This window comes from Ambystoma mexicanum, chromosome 9 (assembly GCF_040938575.1).
Source record: "Ambystoma mexicanum isolate Mex_15411 chromosome 9, UKY_AmexF1_1, whole genome shotgun sequence".
Taxonomy (NCBI): Eukaryota; Metazoa; Chordata; class Amphibia; order Caudata; family Ambystomatidae; genus Ambystoma; species Ambystoma mexicanum.
Window position 1 is genome coordinate 1,013,138,910 of NC_090931.1, and position 16,908 is coordinate 1,013,155,817.

General features: G+C 41.1%; 1 protein-coding gene across 3 annotated transcripts in view; it reads right to left on the reverse strand.

Annotated features, from left to right (window-relative positions):
- Positions 1 to 16,908, reverse strand: part of XIRP2 (xin actin binding repeat containing 2) — a 1,616,993-nt gene that overhangs the window by 23,436 nt on the left and 1,576,649 nt on the right. For all 3 annotated transcript variants that reach the window (XM_069616273.1, XM_069616274.1, XM_069616275.1), the window contains 2 exons: positions 3,980 to 13,733; positions 841 to 974 (listed from right to left, as the gene is read on the reverse strand). In XM_069616273.1, coding sequence (XP_069472374.1) covers positions 880 to 974; positions 3,980 to 13,733 — 9,849 coding nt within the window. In that variant the 3' untranslated portion in view covers positions 841 to 879. The remainder of the gene's footprint in view (positions 1 to 840; positions 975 to 3,979; positions 13,734 to 16,908) is intronic.

The window sequence follows — 16,908 nt, forward strand, 5'->3', positions numbered from 1 at the left end:
CCATCAGTGAGTCTCTCTAGGCACAGAGAGCAAGCGGTTGGCGTCTGGATTATCATTCTAAAGTAGGCTGAGACACCAGGTGTTCCGAAATTTGACAACATTGTGAGTTTTGCTATGGTGATAATGAACAAGGCCAAAAGTAATTTTTTATTGGATCGACAATCACGTTGCAGCTTATGTCACTGGGCCTAGTAAGATTGTTGTTTTTGTTTCTCCCCTGTTCCCCTTCCCTTGCCTCATCGCGATCTGAAACGCGTGTATGATGAGCGCGATACACACAAAATATCAATATCAATAGGAAAATTGCTTTGCATGTCAGTGCTGCGCTTTCCTTGTGGGCACTAGAAGACTGATGGGCACATTGATATTTCTTCTTTCGAAAGAAGCAGGGGGCCACAATGTGACTGTAGGTCTTCTTGAGAGTGGATGAACCCACAGGTTACATGACCCTGTTTGCTCGGTTACATGACCCCGTTTGCTCTTATTGGATGTGAACCACACATTTTAACCTTAGTAACACATTACAGTTGAGTTTTTCACATAAAGCCAGCCTGTGAACCTGTGCTTTAATGTAGAAAAACATGGCACTAAGCACTTTAGTCTTCACTCGTTGCAATCCGCTCCGATCTACATACTGCGACAGTGAAATGTAATTACCTGAGAATATGTATATCCGATACAAAGATGTGTGCAGCTGTGAACTCCTGACCAAATAGGACTTTTTGTGGCCTTCTCACACAAAATCACAACAAAATATTGAGAACAGTGGTTTGCAAGTTGTGTAGGACATATTAACACAAGATGTCAATACTGAAATGATTTTTAAAAAGTGCTGCATACCTTAGTTTACTGCCACAATGACTGCAACAGAAGCATGTTTTATGGTAAGTCTGCTTGTCCGCAACCAGGCATTCCATTGGATAAACTATCTTTTGACACAGTATACAGGTTTCCTGTTCCTGTAGTTGAATTTTCTAGAACCAAATGTGACATTAAAAACATATTAAATACTGTCTGGCACTTTTTCAAGAGAGCCTTCTTAATCGATTTCTGGAAACCAGAAATGTGTAAAAAGCCTCCCCCATAAACGAAAAATTAAGAGACCAGCTCCCATTGTTCAAATGTGCTTAAAAATACCATAATGCACGATTTTAAAGATGGCAAGTGTCGTATGTGCAATTCTCTTGTTTTGTGTTATCTTAAAGTAGGGGTATTTCTCAGCTACTAAACGGAAATATTACTTGCTGTGATAATATTTGGGGGAAAAGATAATCATCTGGTTCAAATCACGAGGAATTAGTTTGAACCATCTTCTTTCACTAGTTTGGTGAGCCTGGAGCTCTTAGATACCTCACTTTTGCAGTCAGTTCCAGTCTATTAGGTATTCTAATTCACAGTTATTATTGGACAGTACAGTGTTGTAGCCCTTTGTTATGCATTAGCCATATAATGCAAGGCTAGACTTTCTAAGACAGAGGGCCTCATCAAGAATTGGGCAGTATCCCGGTGCCAATTGCCCTGGGACACCGCCAAATGCTATTTGCATTACTGCAACTTGGTCTGGCGCAGTTTTAGCCAGATCCCGAGTTGCCGGGGGTAGTAAGTCTCCATTCCCCAGGGGTGGCACAAATAGTACAGCACTTATAGTGCTGTAAACGGGCCAAAAACTGATTCTACCTCCAATAAAATGCTGAAGGTAAAACTCCCATTTTCTGCCAGAATCTTGATAGCGCCTGCCCTTAAATGTGGCGATAATAGCATTACCGCCGCATTCAAGGGCTACTGTACAACTCGTGATGAGGCCCACACTCTTTAAAATGTCAAAACAGTTAAAACAGCGTTTTGTAGTAAACTAGTGAAAAATAGACTAGGGTTTAGCCTACTCCAGGTCTCGATGGCCATAAACATGTTGGATTTTCAGGATATACTTCATTAATATTCATGAGACAAATTGGCATACAATCAAGAGGTTCATAAAAATTGGGGTAGAGAACCCTCTTTTTTGTTATCGAGGAGCCTGTGTCTGGAGGGATTATGTGAATATATATATGAAAAGGACACAGGCTACCCCTCCCTTCTATACCTGTAGGTATGAGTTCTGCACACACAACTACTACAGATACCATGATTAGTCTGTATTTTTCATAAAGCAGATCATCACTTCATGTTAACAATAAAAACGATTTTATTTGTCATCATACACTATTCAGGCTTAGCACTATAACACATAACACATTTGTTTTATGCATTGATTTTTTTATTTGAGCCTTTGCAGAACAGCATATCATGCTGTAAACGCCAACAGTGTTGACTTGTAATGTGTATTGGAAGAAGAACAACACACAGTCACTGTTTACTAACCCCTCACATTTTTACCACATGGTCAAAGAGCACCCTGTAAAGCACCCTATGAATGTTAATATGCTGTTCTGCAGAGGCTCAGATAAAAAAAAAAAAGGAAGAAGAAAACTCAATGCATATAACAAATATGATTTGTGTTATAGTGCTAAGTCTGAATATAGGTTTTTTAGAGTGTATGATGACAAATAAAATAATTTTTATTGTTAACAAGAAGTGATGATCTGCGTTATGAAAAATACAGACTAATCAAGGTATCTGTGGTAGTTGTGTGTGCAGAACTCATACCTACAGGTGTAGAAGGGGGGTAGCCGGTGTCCTTTTCATATATATATATATTCATACAATCAAGGAGGTACCAATGGAATTGTAAACAATATTCACTTTGCATTGAAAGTCACACAAAATCAAGTAAACAGTACACAACCATGTCAAATGGAGAAAGCAAAACTAACCCAATCTAACTTTTTTTCTAAAATAAAGACTGTCTTTGCAAACGTATGTATTTTATGTCATCACATGTGTAATTAGTCTGCTATTGATTACTAAAACAGAAGAATTCCCCTGATCCCTGGGGCTCAACTAAGGACACCTGTTTCCACAAGCCCCCTTACAAACTCCCCTCCCGACCTCTCCTGCATAAAAACCATACTGTACACTGCACCTGATCAGAATTTCTGTTTTGTTTTGCTCTACGTTATCTTTGTTTAACTATATTTGCTTAGTTTTAGTATTATTTTTCGTCTGTGTGTGTTTGAGAGAGAGAATGATGTGTGTGTGTGTATACATATATAACAGAAGCTTATTACCAAGTTGCACATCCCTCAGGTTGGGATTTGGATTCCAACATCTGTGCTGCAGATACCCAAGCTTGTTCTTTTTATAGAAGGTCCATGTACTGTTGACATGGCACACATTGCCAAGCTGCTATCATTACGGAAGCGAGCATGCAAATGGCAATCAACCTTGCATTACAAAACGCAATGATCAGCTAATCAAAACCACTGTAAGTAGAATTACAGCTTTTTATAAACACATTTAGAAATCTTGGCCACATCTCAAACTCCAACCCTATAATTTGATGGCAGGCATTTAACATAAAAAGCACTCAAAGCTGAAGACAGTTTATACATTTAAGTGACGATTTCTGCTAAACAAACATTATGGATAACTCGTGCAGTATTCCAGGCAGACGAAGAAGCCTGCTGTAGCATAAATGCGCAATCAATGCCAAATTGTGTCTATTTACCAATGTTGGCAAATAAGGTGAATTTCATGAACTAGTTTAGAGAATGATGCCATTTTATAAAATAATTCAAAAGTATGGAATGGATGTCAATTCCAATAGCTATTTTAAAATACCACTCAGTGTTCGTTGTTTAGCTTAGTCTCAAATAAGGTTTAAAGATCAACATTGCCATGTACGTTAGTCACACACATAACATACCATTGGAAAAAGGAAAGAAGTATAGTAGTAAAAGAAGAAGCATAGAGAAAGCAGACAGGTTTGTTAGTCCAACCTAACACTCTTTTTCGAATGCACCCACTGTTTATTAATGACACTGCACACCAGAGCTCGATCATTTGTTAATGTTTGCTCAAACAGGTCATGCCTATTTACCGGTGATGAATGCAGATTCCTGCTGGACAAAACTGCTTCTCGTCTCAGATTCAGAGCCCTCCGTTACTGTGTACCCAAGGCTCTTAAATACACGCTCACTTTCTTGCCACGTCTTTTGGAAATTCCGCAGGAGCTCTTCTGGTGAATCGGCATCAGAAATATCTATACTGTGTCCAGAGATGACATCTTCATAGGTTGGAGGGGCGTGGCGGAACTCATACCCTGGCCTAAGGTTTTCAAAGCTACCCGAGGCAGCAGAGGCAGTCCTTGAACCGCTCATTTCAATGGATTCCACACCTGTGAAATGGTCACCAAGAAGCACCGGTCCCAATGATAATTCTGCGTCCCTGTGCTGCCTAAGTACTGATTGTTGTTTCAGGTGTGTGTCTGCCTTTTGGACATGTGACTGCCTGCTCTGAGAACCCCTGGAGATCCCTTTCATTTGCTCTTGACCCACAGAGGCCATTCCAACTTTCTCATTCATACGTTTGTGCTTTTCACTCTTAACCGTTTTGTTTTGGTTACTAGCTTCAAATACGCTTCGAGCTGATCGAATATCAAATGCGGGCGTAACCTCAGTTGTGCCTGACGTGTTGTTTGTCATATTTGCTTGTTCAATTCTAATTCGATCTGCAAGTACCACAGGTTCATTTCTTACAAAAACCTGTTTATCTGTTGATTCAAACTTGTAAAGGAGACCTGACATATCAATGTTTGGCACCTCAGTCTTTTGTGTACCTGAGAGTTGTAAATCTGCTTTTCCACAATTAGAGCCTAGTCGTTCAGGAATGTCTATCAGGTCTTGACGTATATGGGTGGCCTTTTGTGCTTCTTTTTTGGCTATTGTATGCATTTCCTTATTGTCCTTTACTGTACCAGATGTTACCTCTGATTTAGTGACGGATGGATCAGATGCTGCGGACAAAGTTTCTAAAGCATGCGTTTCAATTTTAAGCTGCCGTCTGAGTGTCACAGGGGACTGAATAATTTCAGACTTCTTTTCCACAATCTGAACTGGAGTTACCGATCTTGGGGTTGTTGCACCATGTGATAATTTTGCAGTGGTGTCCTTTAGCTTAGCAAGCTGCTCAGATCGGCTTCTGGGTGGTGATGGGGAGGACCGCTTCATTCTTGGAGTTGGGGTTAATGATCGACGTGGTGGCAGAGGTACGGGAGTGCTTTCCCGCTGAGCTGGTGAGGAGCAAGGCACTTCCTTATGAGGAGATTCGGTGCGTCTGGCAATGGATTCAATGGTTATGTAAGTAGGTGATGGGGACCTCGTTTTTAGCGATGGAGAAGAAATCCTATAATCTTTTGCACAAATTCCACTGGAGAGCAGCTTAATTTCAGAGCATAGCTCATTATCATCCATTGCTTCATGCTTTTTCTGTATGTTTCTCTTGACTGAGGTGGTGCTCATGTGTGATATTTTCTTTGACTCATCATGATGAATACTAGATTCTTGTTTAAATTTACCAGACATTGTTGACATTGCATTGTGCATTGAAGTCTCACAAGAAGAATAGTTTTCCACTGCTCGATCCTTAATAAACATGATGCCCCTCTTCATTTCTTCTATATCATTTCCATTTTTAACATTATCTAGACGCTTTCTGCCTTCCTGGTCAATCAACCACAAGGGGATACCATTTAGGAATGTCTGTAATGTGATACCGTTAATTCTGCTGGGCTCTGCTTCAAACTCCTTCACTTTAGATAGAATGTGCTGCAATTCCTCACGCTTTCTTAGATAGTCTAAGATTTCTATTGAACCTCTGGCTTCAACCAACATTGCCCTTGTCGGAGACGGTGATGTTTTACATCTGGGCATTTCTAGTTTTGCATCTAATGCCTTATGAAAAGCTCCCTCTTGTGTAACATTCTTCTCTCTTATACTTCTATCAAGTGTATATTTCTGTTGTTGGGTTACTTTTGTTGGCTGGTCTTTGCATTCTGGATCAGACGGTTGTACTTGCTGCAGTATATGAATTTGAGATTCATGACCGATACCCTGAACTACCTCTTGTATTTTATTTGTTGGTTTAAGAGGAGTGTGGTCTTTTATATTATTTTCTTGTATACGTTCATTCAGTTTATTTTTCTGAGGCTGGGGTAGTTGTGTTTGTTGGATTATGTTCTCATACTGTTGCAGTTTAGCCGTCTGCGATACCAGACTAAGATTGTCAGTTGTAACTTGATGCGCAGTCACCGTTTTCATATGAACTCCTTTTGTAACATTTTCTTTTACACCTTTTTTCAGTAGATTTCTATGTTTTTCGGGAACTTGGATCTGGTGAATTGTGCTTTCAGGAATAGGGGACTGTTTTTGTTTCAAGACGTGGATCTCCGAGTCATGATCAACTTTTACAGTTTTTGGAATGATGACTTTTTCAAATGAAGTACTTAATGTTTGTCCCTGCTTTCTATGAACTGCATATTGATGTTGAGGAAAAGCTTCATGATGATGGCCCATGTCTTGAATTATGGGCATGTTTCCATGATGGACCTGGACCTGGTCTTTTTCCATCTCATTGGCTATTTTCATCTCATACTGGCTAGAATCGCATCTTGTGTCTTGACTTTGTTCTTGACGTTTATCCTTATGTTCTATAGGCTTTGATGTAAGCAGCTCTTTTTCTTTAATATTGACGTGATGATATTTTTCAACATGTTCTTGAGACTTGGTTGTGTGTATCGTTTCGGCTTGGTTTTTGACCGAAAGTCCTTTTTTGGTCATGTGAATGCTGCTATCTTTCTGTTTTGTGCACATTTCTTTGTCTTTTGGAGCAGGTATACTTACACCTTTAGCTGGAATCTTTACCGCGTTAGCATTGAACTTTGGTGAAGCAACTCCAAGTCTCTCTTCCAGATTTGCTGATTGTTTTTCTTGTGGATGAGAAGTGTATTCATAATGTGTTTCATCATGTCCCATCACCAGTTTCTCCTGTTTCACAGTGCTTATATCCTGTAGTGCATCTTGTTTAATATGTGTTTCTGTAGAGTGTCTTATATTTTGCATTTGATAGGTAGGTGATGATGTAGTTAATGCAGCAGACGCTAGCCTGTTTGTCTGATATTTTCCTGTTTGTGAAGTTACTTCACTTTTAGATCCAGAAAATGTACTTTGTGAAGTGACCGGCAACACTGATATCTGTATGCTACTTGTATCCTCTCCAGTTGATTTTGTTACTGAAGATACATCAACTTTTAACCCGGATTCAACGGGACATGTTTGTGCCTCGTTAGACTCTAAGATACTCCCATGACAACCAGTCTTGACTTTCATTTGTTCAAGCTCTTCTCTTTGCTGCCGATACTTTTCCTCTGCAATCATTAATGGAGTTTTAAATTTCCTGGCATATTGCTTGGATTTTGTTGGGGATGGCAGCGTTGGTGATGGTGGAGGTTTTATTGTTTGTAAAAGCACTTTCCTTTTGACTGGTTGTACCTCTTGCACTGTGCTTTGAGATGCACTACCCTTTACTTCCTCTGTCAGCATGCTTGTATTTTCTTCTGTTGTGTGTGCTGTATCTGTTTTTTGCAGGCAACTCCTAACATGCACCTGTCCTGCTACTGTTCCGCTTTCATTTGTAGATCTGAAAGCTTCACTGTCTACATATTGCATAGACCTGTGAGATTTCGAAGCTGAGTGTTTATCAGCTTGTTGCTTGTTTATCAACTGCTTAGCCTGTTCATCTATGGCAGGTCTATTTGACTGAGTAATCAAAGTTGGCTTTGGAGCGGTTTTACACTCTTTAATCTGTGACTGCAAAAATGATCGTGAATGAAAGTCTGATTTCTGCTGCACAGCACTTGGCAATGGAGGTGGCGGAGGAGGTGGTGGTGAGGCTACTAATTCATTGGTTGCCGTATCATCTACTGGAGGTGGTGGTGGTGGAAATAGATCATACTCAGTCTTTGTTTTGCATAGGGGTGGTGGAGGCGGTGGTAGTGGGGAATAGGTTTGTCTGTCAGAAGGCACTATCAAAGTAGGTGGCGGCGGTAAAGGAAGATCTACCCCAGATGACAACACTGGTGATGATGGTGGCAATGGAGGAGGGCCAGGGCTATCTCTTTGTTTCTTCGTTGGATTAAGAGAAGCTTTCAGAACCTGTGAGTCTGCATAGGAGACTCTAGACTTCGTTTTCCCAGCAACATTGGTCGTAGTTATCTTATTTTGTACAGTGGAATTCTCTTCAATACATTTTGATTCACTAAATACATGTACTTTCTCAGCATTCTTTTGTTGATTGCTTTGTAAGTTTGCTTCACGAGTCACTGAAACAACTGATTGCACAGGCTGCATAATCCTATTTTTACTTTCATTGACTTCCTGATAATGTTCAGCATGACTTGTTTCCTTTGTCATCATCTGTTTGGGGACATGCTGATTAGTTGAACCCTGCATACGGTTAGCAGGTTGTTCGGTATTGTATTTTAAGACAGATGTGCTTGTAGACATTTTTTCTTTCTGTAATATTCCCTTCTGGTTCGTCATATCAAATGAGATCTTGCCTGTATGTCCTCCTTTCATTACACTATGCAAGGTTTGCTTCTCTGAAGCCATTTTCTGCATACTAACACTGTATTCAGTTTCTTTATTTGAAAATGTGCTGGTGTCCGACATCTTTGTTCTCACATCTTTCTGCATTGTGCCAGAAAAGGAAGACGGACTCCCCATATGTACACCATTATCAGAAACCACCTCTTGGGTGGTCGCAATTTTCACTTCAGTCTTATCCTTTGACATGTGCGAGTTATCTGTCCTGTGCTGAAGATCACTTGAGGGTTTTACCTTTTTAATATGTTTACTGCCATCACTGCGTTTTGTTTCTTGTGCTGTAAACATTTGGATTGTGCTTTTTATGTCTCCTGTTGGTATATTCTCCTTTTCTGTGTGCATCCCTGTGTTGGATTCAAGAAGAGCTTTAATGGTATTTTGCACATTGCCCTCAATACTAGCACGACGCTGGGCTGTGTGTTGGTACGGTTCGAATAGTGTTTGGATGGTGCCTTTGACATCACCGCTGATACTAACTTGGTGCTGTGCGGTTTTCTTCTCAGAAGCAGCTTCTAGTAGGTTTTGCACTGTAGTTGGAATATCTCCCTTAATGACATCCTCCCTGTTCAAATCTTTAATTGACTGTTGTGCTTCCTTTAATGATTGTTTTGTGGCCACAATATCTGCATGTAGGACTTCCTCCCTTAAAACCTCGGTTTTTGTATTTGCTGCCTTTTCAAGTGATTCAATTGCCCCTTGAACATCACCTGGGATGACATCCGGCTTCTCTGTTTCTCGAAGCTGATGTGTTGACTCTTCAAGAGACCTTAAGGTTGCATGGATATCGGCTTTAAGGATTTCTTCCTTTTCCACCACTGTTGCCGTTTGATGGGCAGCTTGCGATAGGGAATTCAGTGTTGCTTGCAAATCTCCCTTTACAATCTCCTCCTTGTAAGCCTCATTAGGTATATTTTGTGGTTCCGTCATGAAAATCCTAACTGTGTCTTTCACATCTCCAGGGATAATGTCATCTTCATTGACTGTCCGCTCGATGTGAAACTGTTGCTTTCTCAACTGCAGTTTTGTGCCCTCAACATCGCCACCAATTATTTCATCAGCATCTTCTAGGCTCTCTGACAAAATGTTTTCATCAGACCCTGTCTGAAGGAGTTTTAAATAGTCCAAGGCACCAGATTCAATGCATGTAGTAAAAAACTGAACATTCCCTCTCTCTGAGTCATCAATCATAACCCTTTTTGTTTTATCATCCATTGCCGAATACTGTAGATTGTGAATGGTTCGTTTGACATCCCCACCTACAACATCTTTGCGCACATTGCACTGATCATCCCTTTGTTTTAGGAGAGAATAGACTGTCATTTTAATATCCCCTCTTTCATCTTTTTGAATTAATATTCCTTGTTTGATACGGTTGCCCTCACTGAACAGGCTTTGCATAGATTTCTGTATGTCGCCCCTCACAATCTCCTCTTTTTCCACATTCACATCAGTTGATCTGTTCAGTAAATTATATTTGGCTAAGCTAACATTTCCCTTTTCTTCTTCACTCAACAAAACTGCCCTTTCAGTAGAACTTGTATTGGAAAGTAGATTCATCATTATGTTTTGCAAATCGCCTCTTATAATCTCTTCTCTTTGTATTTCTGGACACTCTTGGTTCATTAACTGGTATTTTGCCATTCTAACATCTCCAATCTCATCCGTTTCAATGATGATTCCATGAGAATCAACCACATTGTGGGAATACAGTTCTCTCAGTGTTTCTTTTATACTTTTTCCCATTATTTCCTGTTTCTCAATGTTTGCTTCATTGAATTCATGAAGTGGTGTTGTTTCAAAAAGCCATGTTGTTGTCTTCACATCAGCCTGTGGAATGTCTTCTTTGGATATTTGTATGTTGTTTTCGTCCACTTCTTTAACAGAGTCCAAAGGCTGGTTTTCGAAGAGCCATACAGCCTGCTGCACATCCCCCTTCTGGCCATCTTGCAATCTGACTGTCTTTATGTTTTCATATTCTGACTCTTGTCCACGAATTTCATCTATTGTGTGCGTTTCAAATAACCAAGTAGAGGTTTTAACATTGCCCTGCTGTATCTCGCTGACGCTAACAGTTCTTACCAAATTACTGCTACCAGCGCCTTCAGACTCAAACAGTTCTTTACTGGCCTTCACATCACCGCCCTGAATGCTCTCAACCGTGGAAATGTTGACTTTGACATCTTCTGAAATGGTATCCAGAGACTGTGTTTCAAATCGCCACCTCACCGAGCTGACATCTCCTTTCTGAATATCCTCTTGGGTAACTGCTTTAATCAGATATACTTTATCCGACTCATTAATCGAATCTAAAGGTTTGGTTTCAAATAGCCACCTGGTTCCACGTACATCCCCGTTCAGCACTTCCTCCTTTTTCACAGTTGTCACTTCATGATAATAACCCTCCTTGTCTTGAATAGCATAGAAAGGCTGAGTTTCAAACAGCATTGTATAGTTTTTCACATCACCCTTTGCAATGTCCTCTTCACCAATGCTTTTCTGACTTCTGCTCTCTGAAGATTCATCTTTGATTTGGTCCAAAGAAAAGGTCTCAAATATGAAACACCCCTTTTTCACATTCCCACCAGTAACATCTGTGATGGCATGAGCTACTTTACTGCTCTCATACTCGCTTTGAAAGTTATCAATTGGTTGGTTTTCAAAACGCCATCTGCAGTTTAATACATTTCCTTTTTGTATGTCGTCGTCGTGTACAACTTTGATCTTTTTCATTGTCTCTTCTTTGCAAGAATGTATGGAATCCAACGACTGGCTTTCAAATATGTATTTCATGGTGGACACATCCCCTGACTGAATGTCCATTTCAACCACCATTTTGAAGTCTTTTCCTTCTTCTCCTTGTATATTGTCTAACTGTTTAGTCTCAAAAAGAAAGCAGGCCTTCTGGACATCCCGTCCCTGGATATCTTCCTGATCCACAGTGTGCAGTCGTATGATTTTCTCAGACTGGTCTCTTATTTCATCCAGCGCTTGGGTTTCAAAGAGCCAAGTACAGGTTTTGACATCCCCTCTTTGAATTTCTTCACTGTCTATGACTTTCTCATCTTTGTCATAAAGTGCCTCCATAGGCTGTGTTTCAAACAACCACTTACACATGCTTACATCGCCTTTCATAAGGTCCGTTTTCTGCATATTTTTCGACTGATCCTCATCCGTGTTGTTGAAATGCGTGATAGATGAAAGTGGTTGAGTCTCAAATAGCCATTTTCCCATTTTCACATCACCAGACTGTATTTTCTCTGCCGATATGCCCTTTATAATTTGAAAATTCTGAATACTCTCATCAAATTGGTCAATTGGTTTGGTTTCAAACATCCACTTGCAAGTCCTGACATCACCTTTTAGAACCTCCTCCTGCCGAATGGTTTTTACTTCATGATACTGACCAATGCTGTCCTGAATCGCATACAAAGGAGTAGATTCAAAAAGGGTCTTATTTTGCTCAACATACCCCCTAGTAATGCCTTCAACCTGAATCTTACAAGCCTGCTCCGATGTTGTTAAATCTATAGTTTCAAACACTTGCTTGCAGCTGCTAATGTCCCCTTTGCCAATTTCTTCGCGTGCCACCGTTTTAATGTACTCTTTGTTTTCATCCCTTATCTGTTCTAGAGGTTTAGTCTCAAATATCCATCTTTGATGCCGAACGTCCCCTCTCTCCTCTTCAGTGGTAATCACTTTTTGAAGCTTTCCAACTTCTACATTATCCTTCAAAGCATCCATTGGTAATGTTTCAAATAAATACTTAGTTGCGCTCACATCACCGCCTATTATTTCCTCACCCTCCCCAAACCCCAAACTACTTTTATCATTATAGCTGTTCACTTGCTGGGTTTCGAAGAGCCAGCGTTTGTGTAAAACATCAGCACCCTCAATGATTTCCTTCTGTGTAACTTGCAGTTCCTCCTCGTCCTCCTTAATTGAATCCAAAGGCTGTGTCTCAAACACCCACTTTGCCTTGCTCACACCACCTTTCACACTTTCCGCCATAGAGATTCCACGAATAACCTTAACTTGTGCAGAGTCATGATTGATCATATCCAAGGGTTGAGTCTCAAACATCCAACGGGCTGTCCGAACATCACCCTTTTCCAGGTCTTCCCTGCGAACAGTTTTAATTTCAAGAACTTGACCCATGTTGTCTCGGAGTACATACATCGGTTCGGTTTCAAAAAGTGTCACTGTCCTCTTGACATCTCCTTTAATTTCTTCACATTCAGACCGCAGTTGCAGCAAATCCACTTCATCTACAGAGTGCAGCTGTTTCAATGAACCGTGATGCTGTGTTTCGAAGAGGTACTTCACGTTTTTAACATCGCCGCTGGCGATATCTTTAGTAAACCCTTGATTTGATGTGTGTTCTTGGTACATTTTATTCATAGAGTCTAATGTTTGAGTTTCAAACAGCCAGGTAGCACTGCGGACATCTCCTCTGGCTAGCTCGGGTACTTTTTCTATGGTTTCAGATGAATCTGGGGGGCAGCTCCCCAATGCATCAATGGGTTGTGTTTCAAACATCCATGTAGTGTACTTGACATCCCCGCCAGCAATAATTTCTTGTTCTGGAATACTTTTGACTTGACATTGCTCTGATGAGTCATCTTTAATTGTATCTAATGGTTGGTTCTCAAAGACCCATTTCATAGATTGGACTTCACCCTTTAGAATTTCATCCCATTCAAGGTATTCCCTTTCTGGGCTCATACACTTCTGTGGACTGTGGCTAGAGTTTTCAAATACATACCTAGCTTGTTGCACATCAGCTGAGGTTGAGTCGCTGCCCTCAACTTGGTCAGCAACAATACCAGAAACTTCACAGAAATAATCTTTTTCTAAATTCTTTCTCACTTCTGGGTGGATATGTTTGTACAAGCGTTTTAATTCATATAGATTTCTTTGCTTGGAATAGGCTTCTCTGGGGATTACATGCCTTTCAGGGTAAACACAAGGCTCTGGGGACTGAGAAAAGTCTGCTATTTCAAAGGCGGTCTGTAGTACGTCGGGTGGGGGTGGGGGGAACTCCTCTGTGCTTCCAAAATGAATGGATCTGGCATATGCTGCAGCTGATGCATCATCTGTGGTTCTTGTTGCTGAGGTTTCGTGGGTCCTGCTTGCCAAACCAGTGGCAGTCAAAGTAACAGGAGGCCATTCAAATCCTTCATAATCAGTTTGCATCTTTAGGGGACAAAACGTAGATCATGTAACACATGAAGATCGCATGTAGGTGGCTGCATCACTCATATTTTCATGCATGCGAGTAGGATCCCGAATTACATTATGGAATAATCTCCCTTTTTGTCATAACATATCTCCAAATTCAGCATCATGTTGGAATAGTCTTTACTGTTATAGATATATTATTGTAACATCCTATGTACTGCCATCCCCTCAACCTCAAATATTTACTTCCACAAACTAGTTGACTATGTTAAGCTCATGACATGTTCACATTTATTTTATTGTAATGTGCTGCACTATTAAAAATGCAATAAAATGATTGTACAAGGGTGATGAACAATTATGAAAACAAATCTATACTCGAGGGCTAATTCAGATTGGCTGCTGCAATTCTGATGCATTGTAGAGAAAGCATGCATGCTGTGAAAGGTGTAGTATACAGTACAAGGTGCTAAAACTATTGAGAGTATGTAAGGATGTTGTATATCTGGACGAAATGGTTCAGAAATCATTGAGTCTTCTTAAAATCACAATCCTTGTTTATAGACGAGTAATGCATGAAATATAAAAAGACAGATTCTATTAGAGACCTCCTCTCTGCCAATCAGAATGCAGTCTATAATCTGATATTTTAACATTAGAAGTTACGTGTCTGTGCTCATTTAATTCCACCACTGCACAAAACACGTGTATTATTTGTTGCACATCTCCATGTGCTAACAGCCTTACGTCCATTGGAAGGGGTCATTATCACTTGGGATGATGACCCTTCCCCCAACAACCCCCCCACACAAGTAAAAGCCCCTGGCTGCGCCGCGGGCAATGACGTGGGGTTGAGAGGGGAATTATCCCACAAGGACTCCTCCATCAGTTTATAAGGCTTAAGTGATTGTACTTCCCCCGATAACCCCTAGCATTATCTCCCTTATAATCCACTGATCTCCAGTACCTCGGCCCTAGAATTGTTTATAGTAATGGTGAACAGGTAAGACACTAGTTCATAGTACAATGCTTTGACCTGCAGGTATGCCCATCTCAGCTTTAGGATCCTTCACCACAACCTCAAAGGAAGATACAACCGAGCTCTAGAGTGCAAAGGGGAGAGGGACAATCCTGTGTCTCCATGGGAAACCTATTACTACTGGGCAGCTCATTAGTTCATACCTGTCTTGCACAGGAATCCACAGTAGTGGGTTGAAATGTCAAGCTGTGCTCAACCATGAAGTCTGAAGCTCATGTATCAAAACTGACAGAGGTTACGCAGGACAGCACTATGCTCCAGAACGTAATCACTGTACACACTGCCCACCCACATAAAAAGCCGGTGTTGATATCTTGTTTTGGACCAACTAAAAATAGAATTATGCAGAGGTGGAGCAAAGCATTAGCTTTCAATGTCCCACAGACCACCTCATCAGAAGTTGCAGAATAAAATAATGAGTACAAAGAAAGTCACAGTACAGATCATTCCCAAAACAAAGAAAAAAAAAACAGAAACCCCCTGGAAGCAGTGAACACACAACAGTTTGGAAACAGTACACATTCTTAGAGTAGCCTTTAACAATAAAAAGAAAAAAACACATATCCTTAACACTAAGTTATGCCCAGGCAGCCTTAATGTGGGCCCGCAAGTTTCCTAAAATTTCAGAGTCAGACATAGGAGATTGACAAGACGACATATTTGACCTGGGTCATTTTTATTAAAGGAAATCATGCCCCTACTATCCCTACCTCTGCGATGGTGGCTCTATAGGCTCAAAAGAAAATCATCAGTGCTCATCGGTATGTTTTCTAATACCAAAAGTCCATCCTCTGTCTGATTCTAATTGAACCCAGCACCTGTCCCTACCACTAACACAAAACGTATCAAACGTAGCCTAGGGAAATAGACTCCACTTTAGTTGGGAAATGGTGACTGATTTCTGACCCCATCCAAATGTTCTTGGTTCTTAATCAGGCTATAGTCCTGGATGTACACTTTCTAATGTCTGAGTGTTTCTCTTTTTCTGGGGTGCTTGATCCGGGCCATCACAAAAATGTTATTACCTCTAGCAATTTGCCTGCTTGTGGGCCAAACTTTGGATCTATGGCCCTCATTACAACCCTGGCGCTAAACCATGGCGCTATTAGCACCATGGTTGGTGCCGGTGTTGTAACGAGTCCGCCATGGTGGAATGGGGAAATACCGCCCAATTCCAAGGTTGGCGGGGCGGTATTTCCCCATTTTACCATGGCCCTTCCCCATTCCCATTTTCGCCCCATAGGGCTCAATGGGACTGGGGAAGGCGCTAAGTACGGTACCGCAAATTGCGGTACCGTAATTAGCACGGAGGTCCCTTTGCGGCACCCTACTTTAACGGCTGGTAAAACCAGCCGTTAAGGTCGGGTCCCGGAAAGGGACCTCGTAATCAGGCGTTAAGGGTTTAACGGCACCGACACCTTTTACGGCGCCATTAAACCCTTAACGCCAGGGTCGTAATGACCCCCTATGTGTGTGTTCTTCCCATCTGGGAAAATCACTTCTTTCTACTTGGTTACTTCTGTCTTTTAAATGACAATGTCATTCACCCCACCTACAGATAATTTGTATGTTTGCTGCTTTTTGGCCGGTCTCCTTTCCTCGTTTGACTGGGGTTGTTGGATTTCTCTCCCATTTGGGAGCTATCACTGTTCTCAGCCTGGCAAGGAATACTGGGCCTCTTTTCCCTTTGTGGTTCATTGCATTCTTCACCCCTTCATAGGGTGTCTCAGTTCTCAGCCAGGCATGGGTTATTCACTTTCACAGTCTTTTTTGTGATTTTTGTTCACTCCCCCCTTCATGGAGTACCTCTGTTCTCAGATTGGCTAACTCTTCTTGTAGTTTCAGTTTGCTCACTCCTTTATGGGCTATCTTGGTTCTAAGCTGGGGGGTATTACTTCCTGGAATGGTATGGGATCATTGTTCATAAAAATCATGAATTGGTTTCTTATATCATTCGTCATGCCGGAGTCCGCCTCCAAGCGTGGGACCGGGTTTTGAACCATGGTGCTCACTGTTATCTTGCTTCCAAGACAAGCACATTGCCCTTGTGCTATACTCCCTCATAAGGGGTCAACAGTTGCTCTAATCGGGGGAGGCAGCCTCTCAGCCTGTTGTGTAACCATGACTCACTTCTCTCTGCTCTTCTCCATT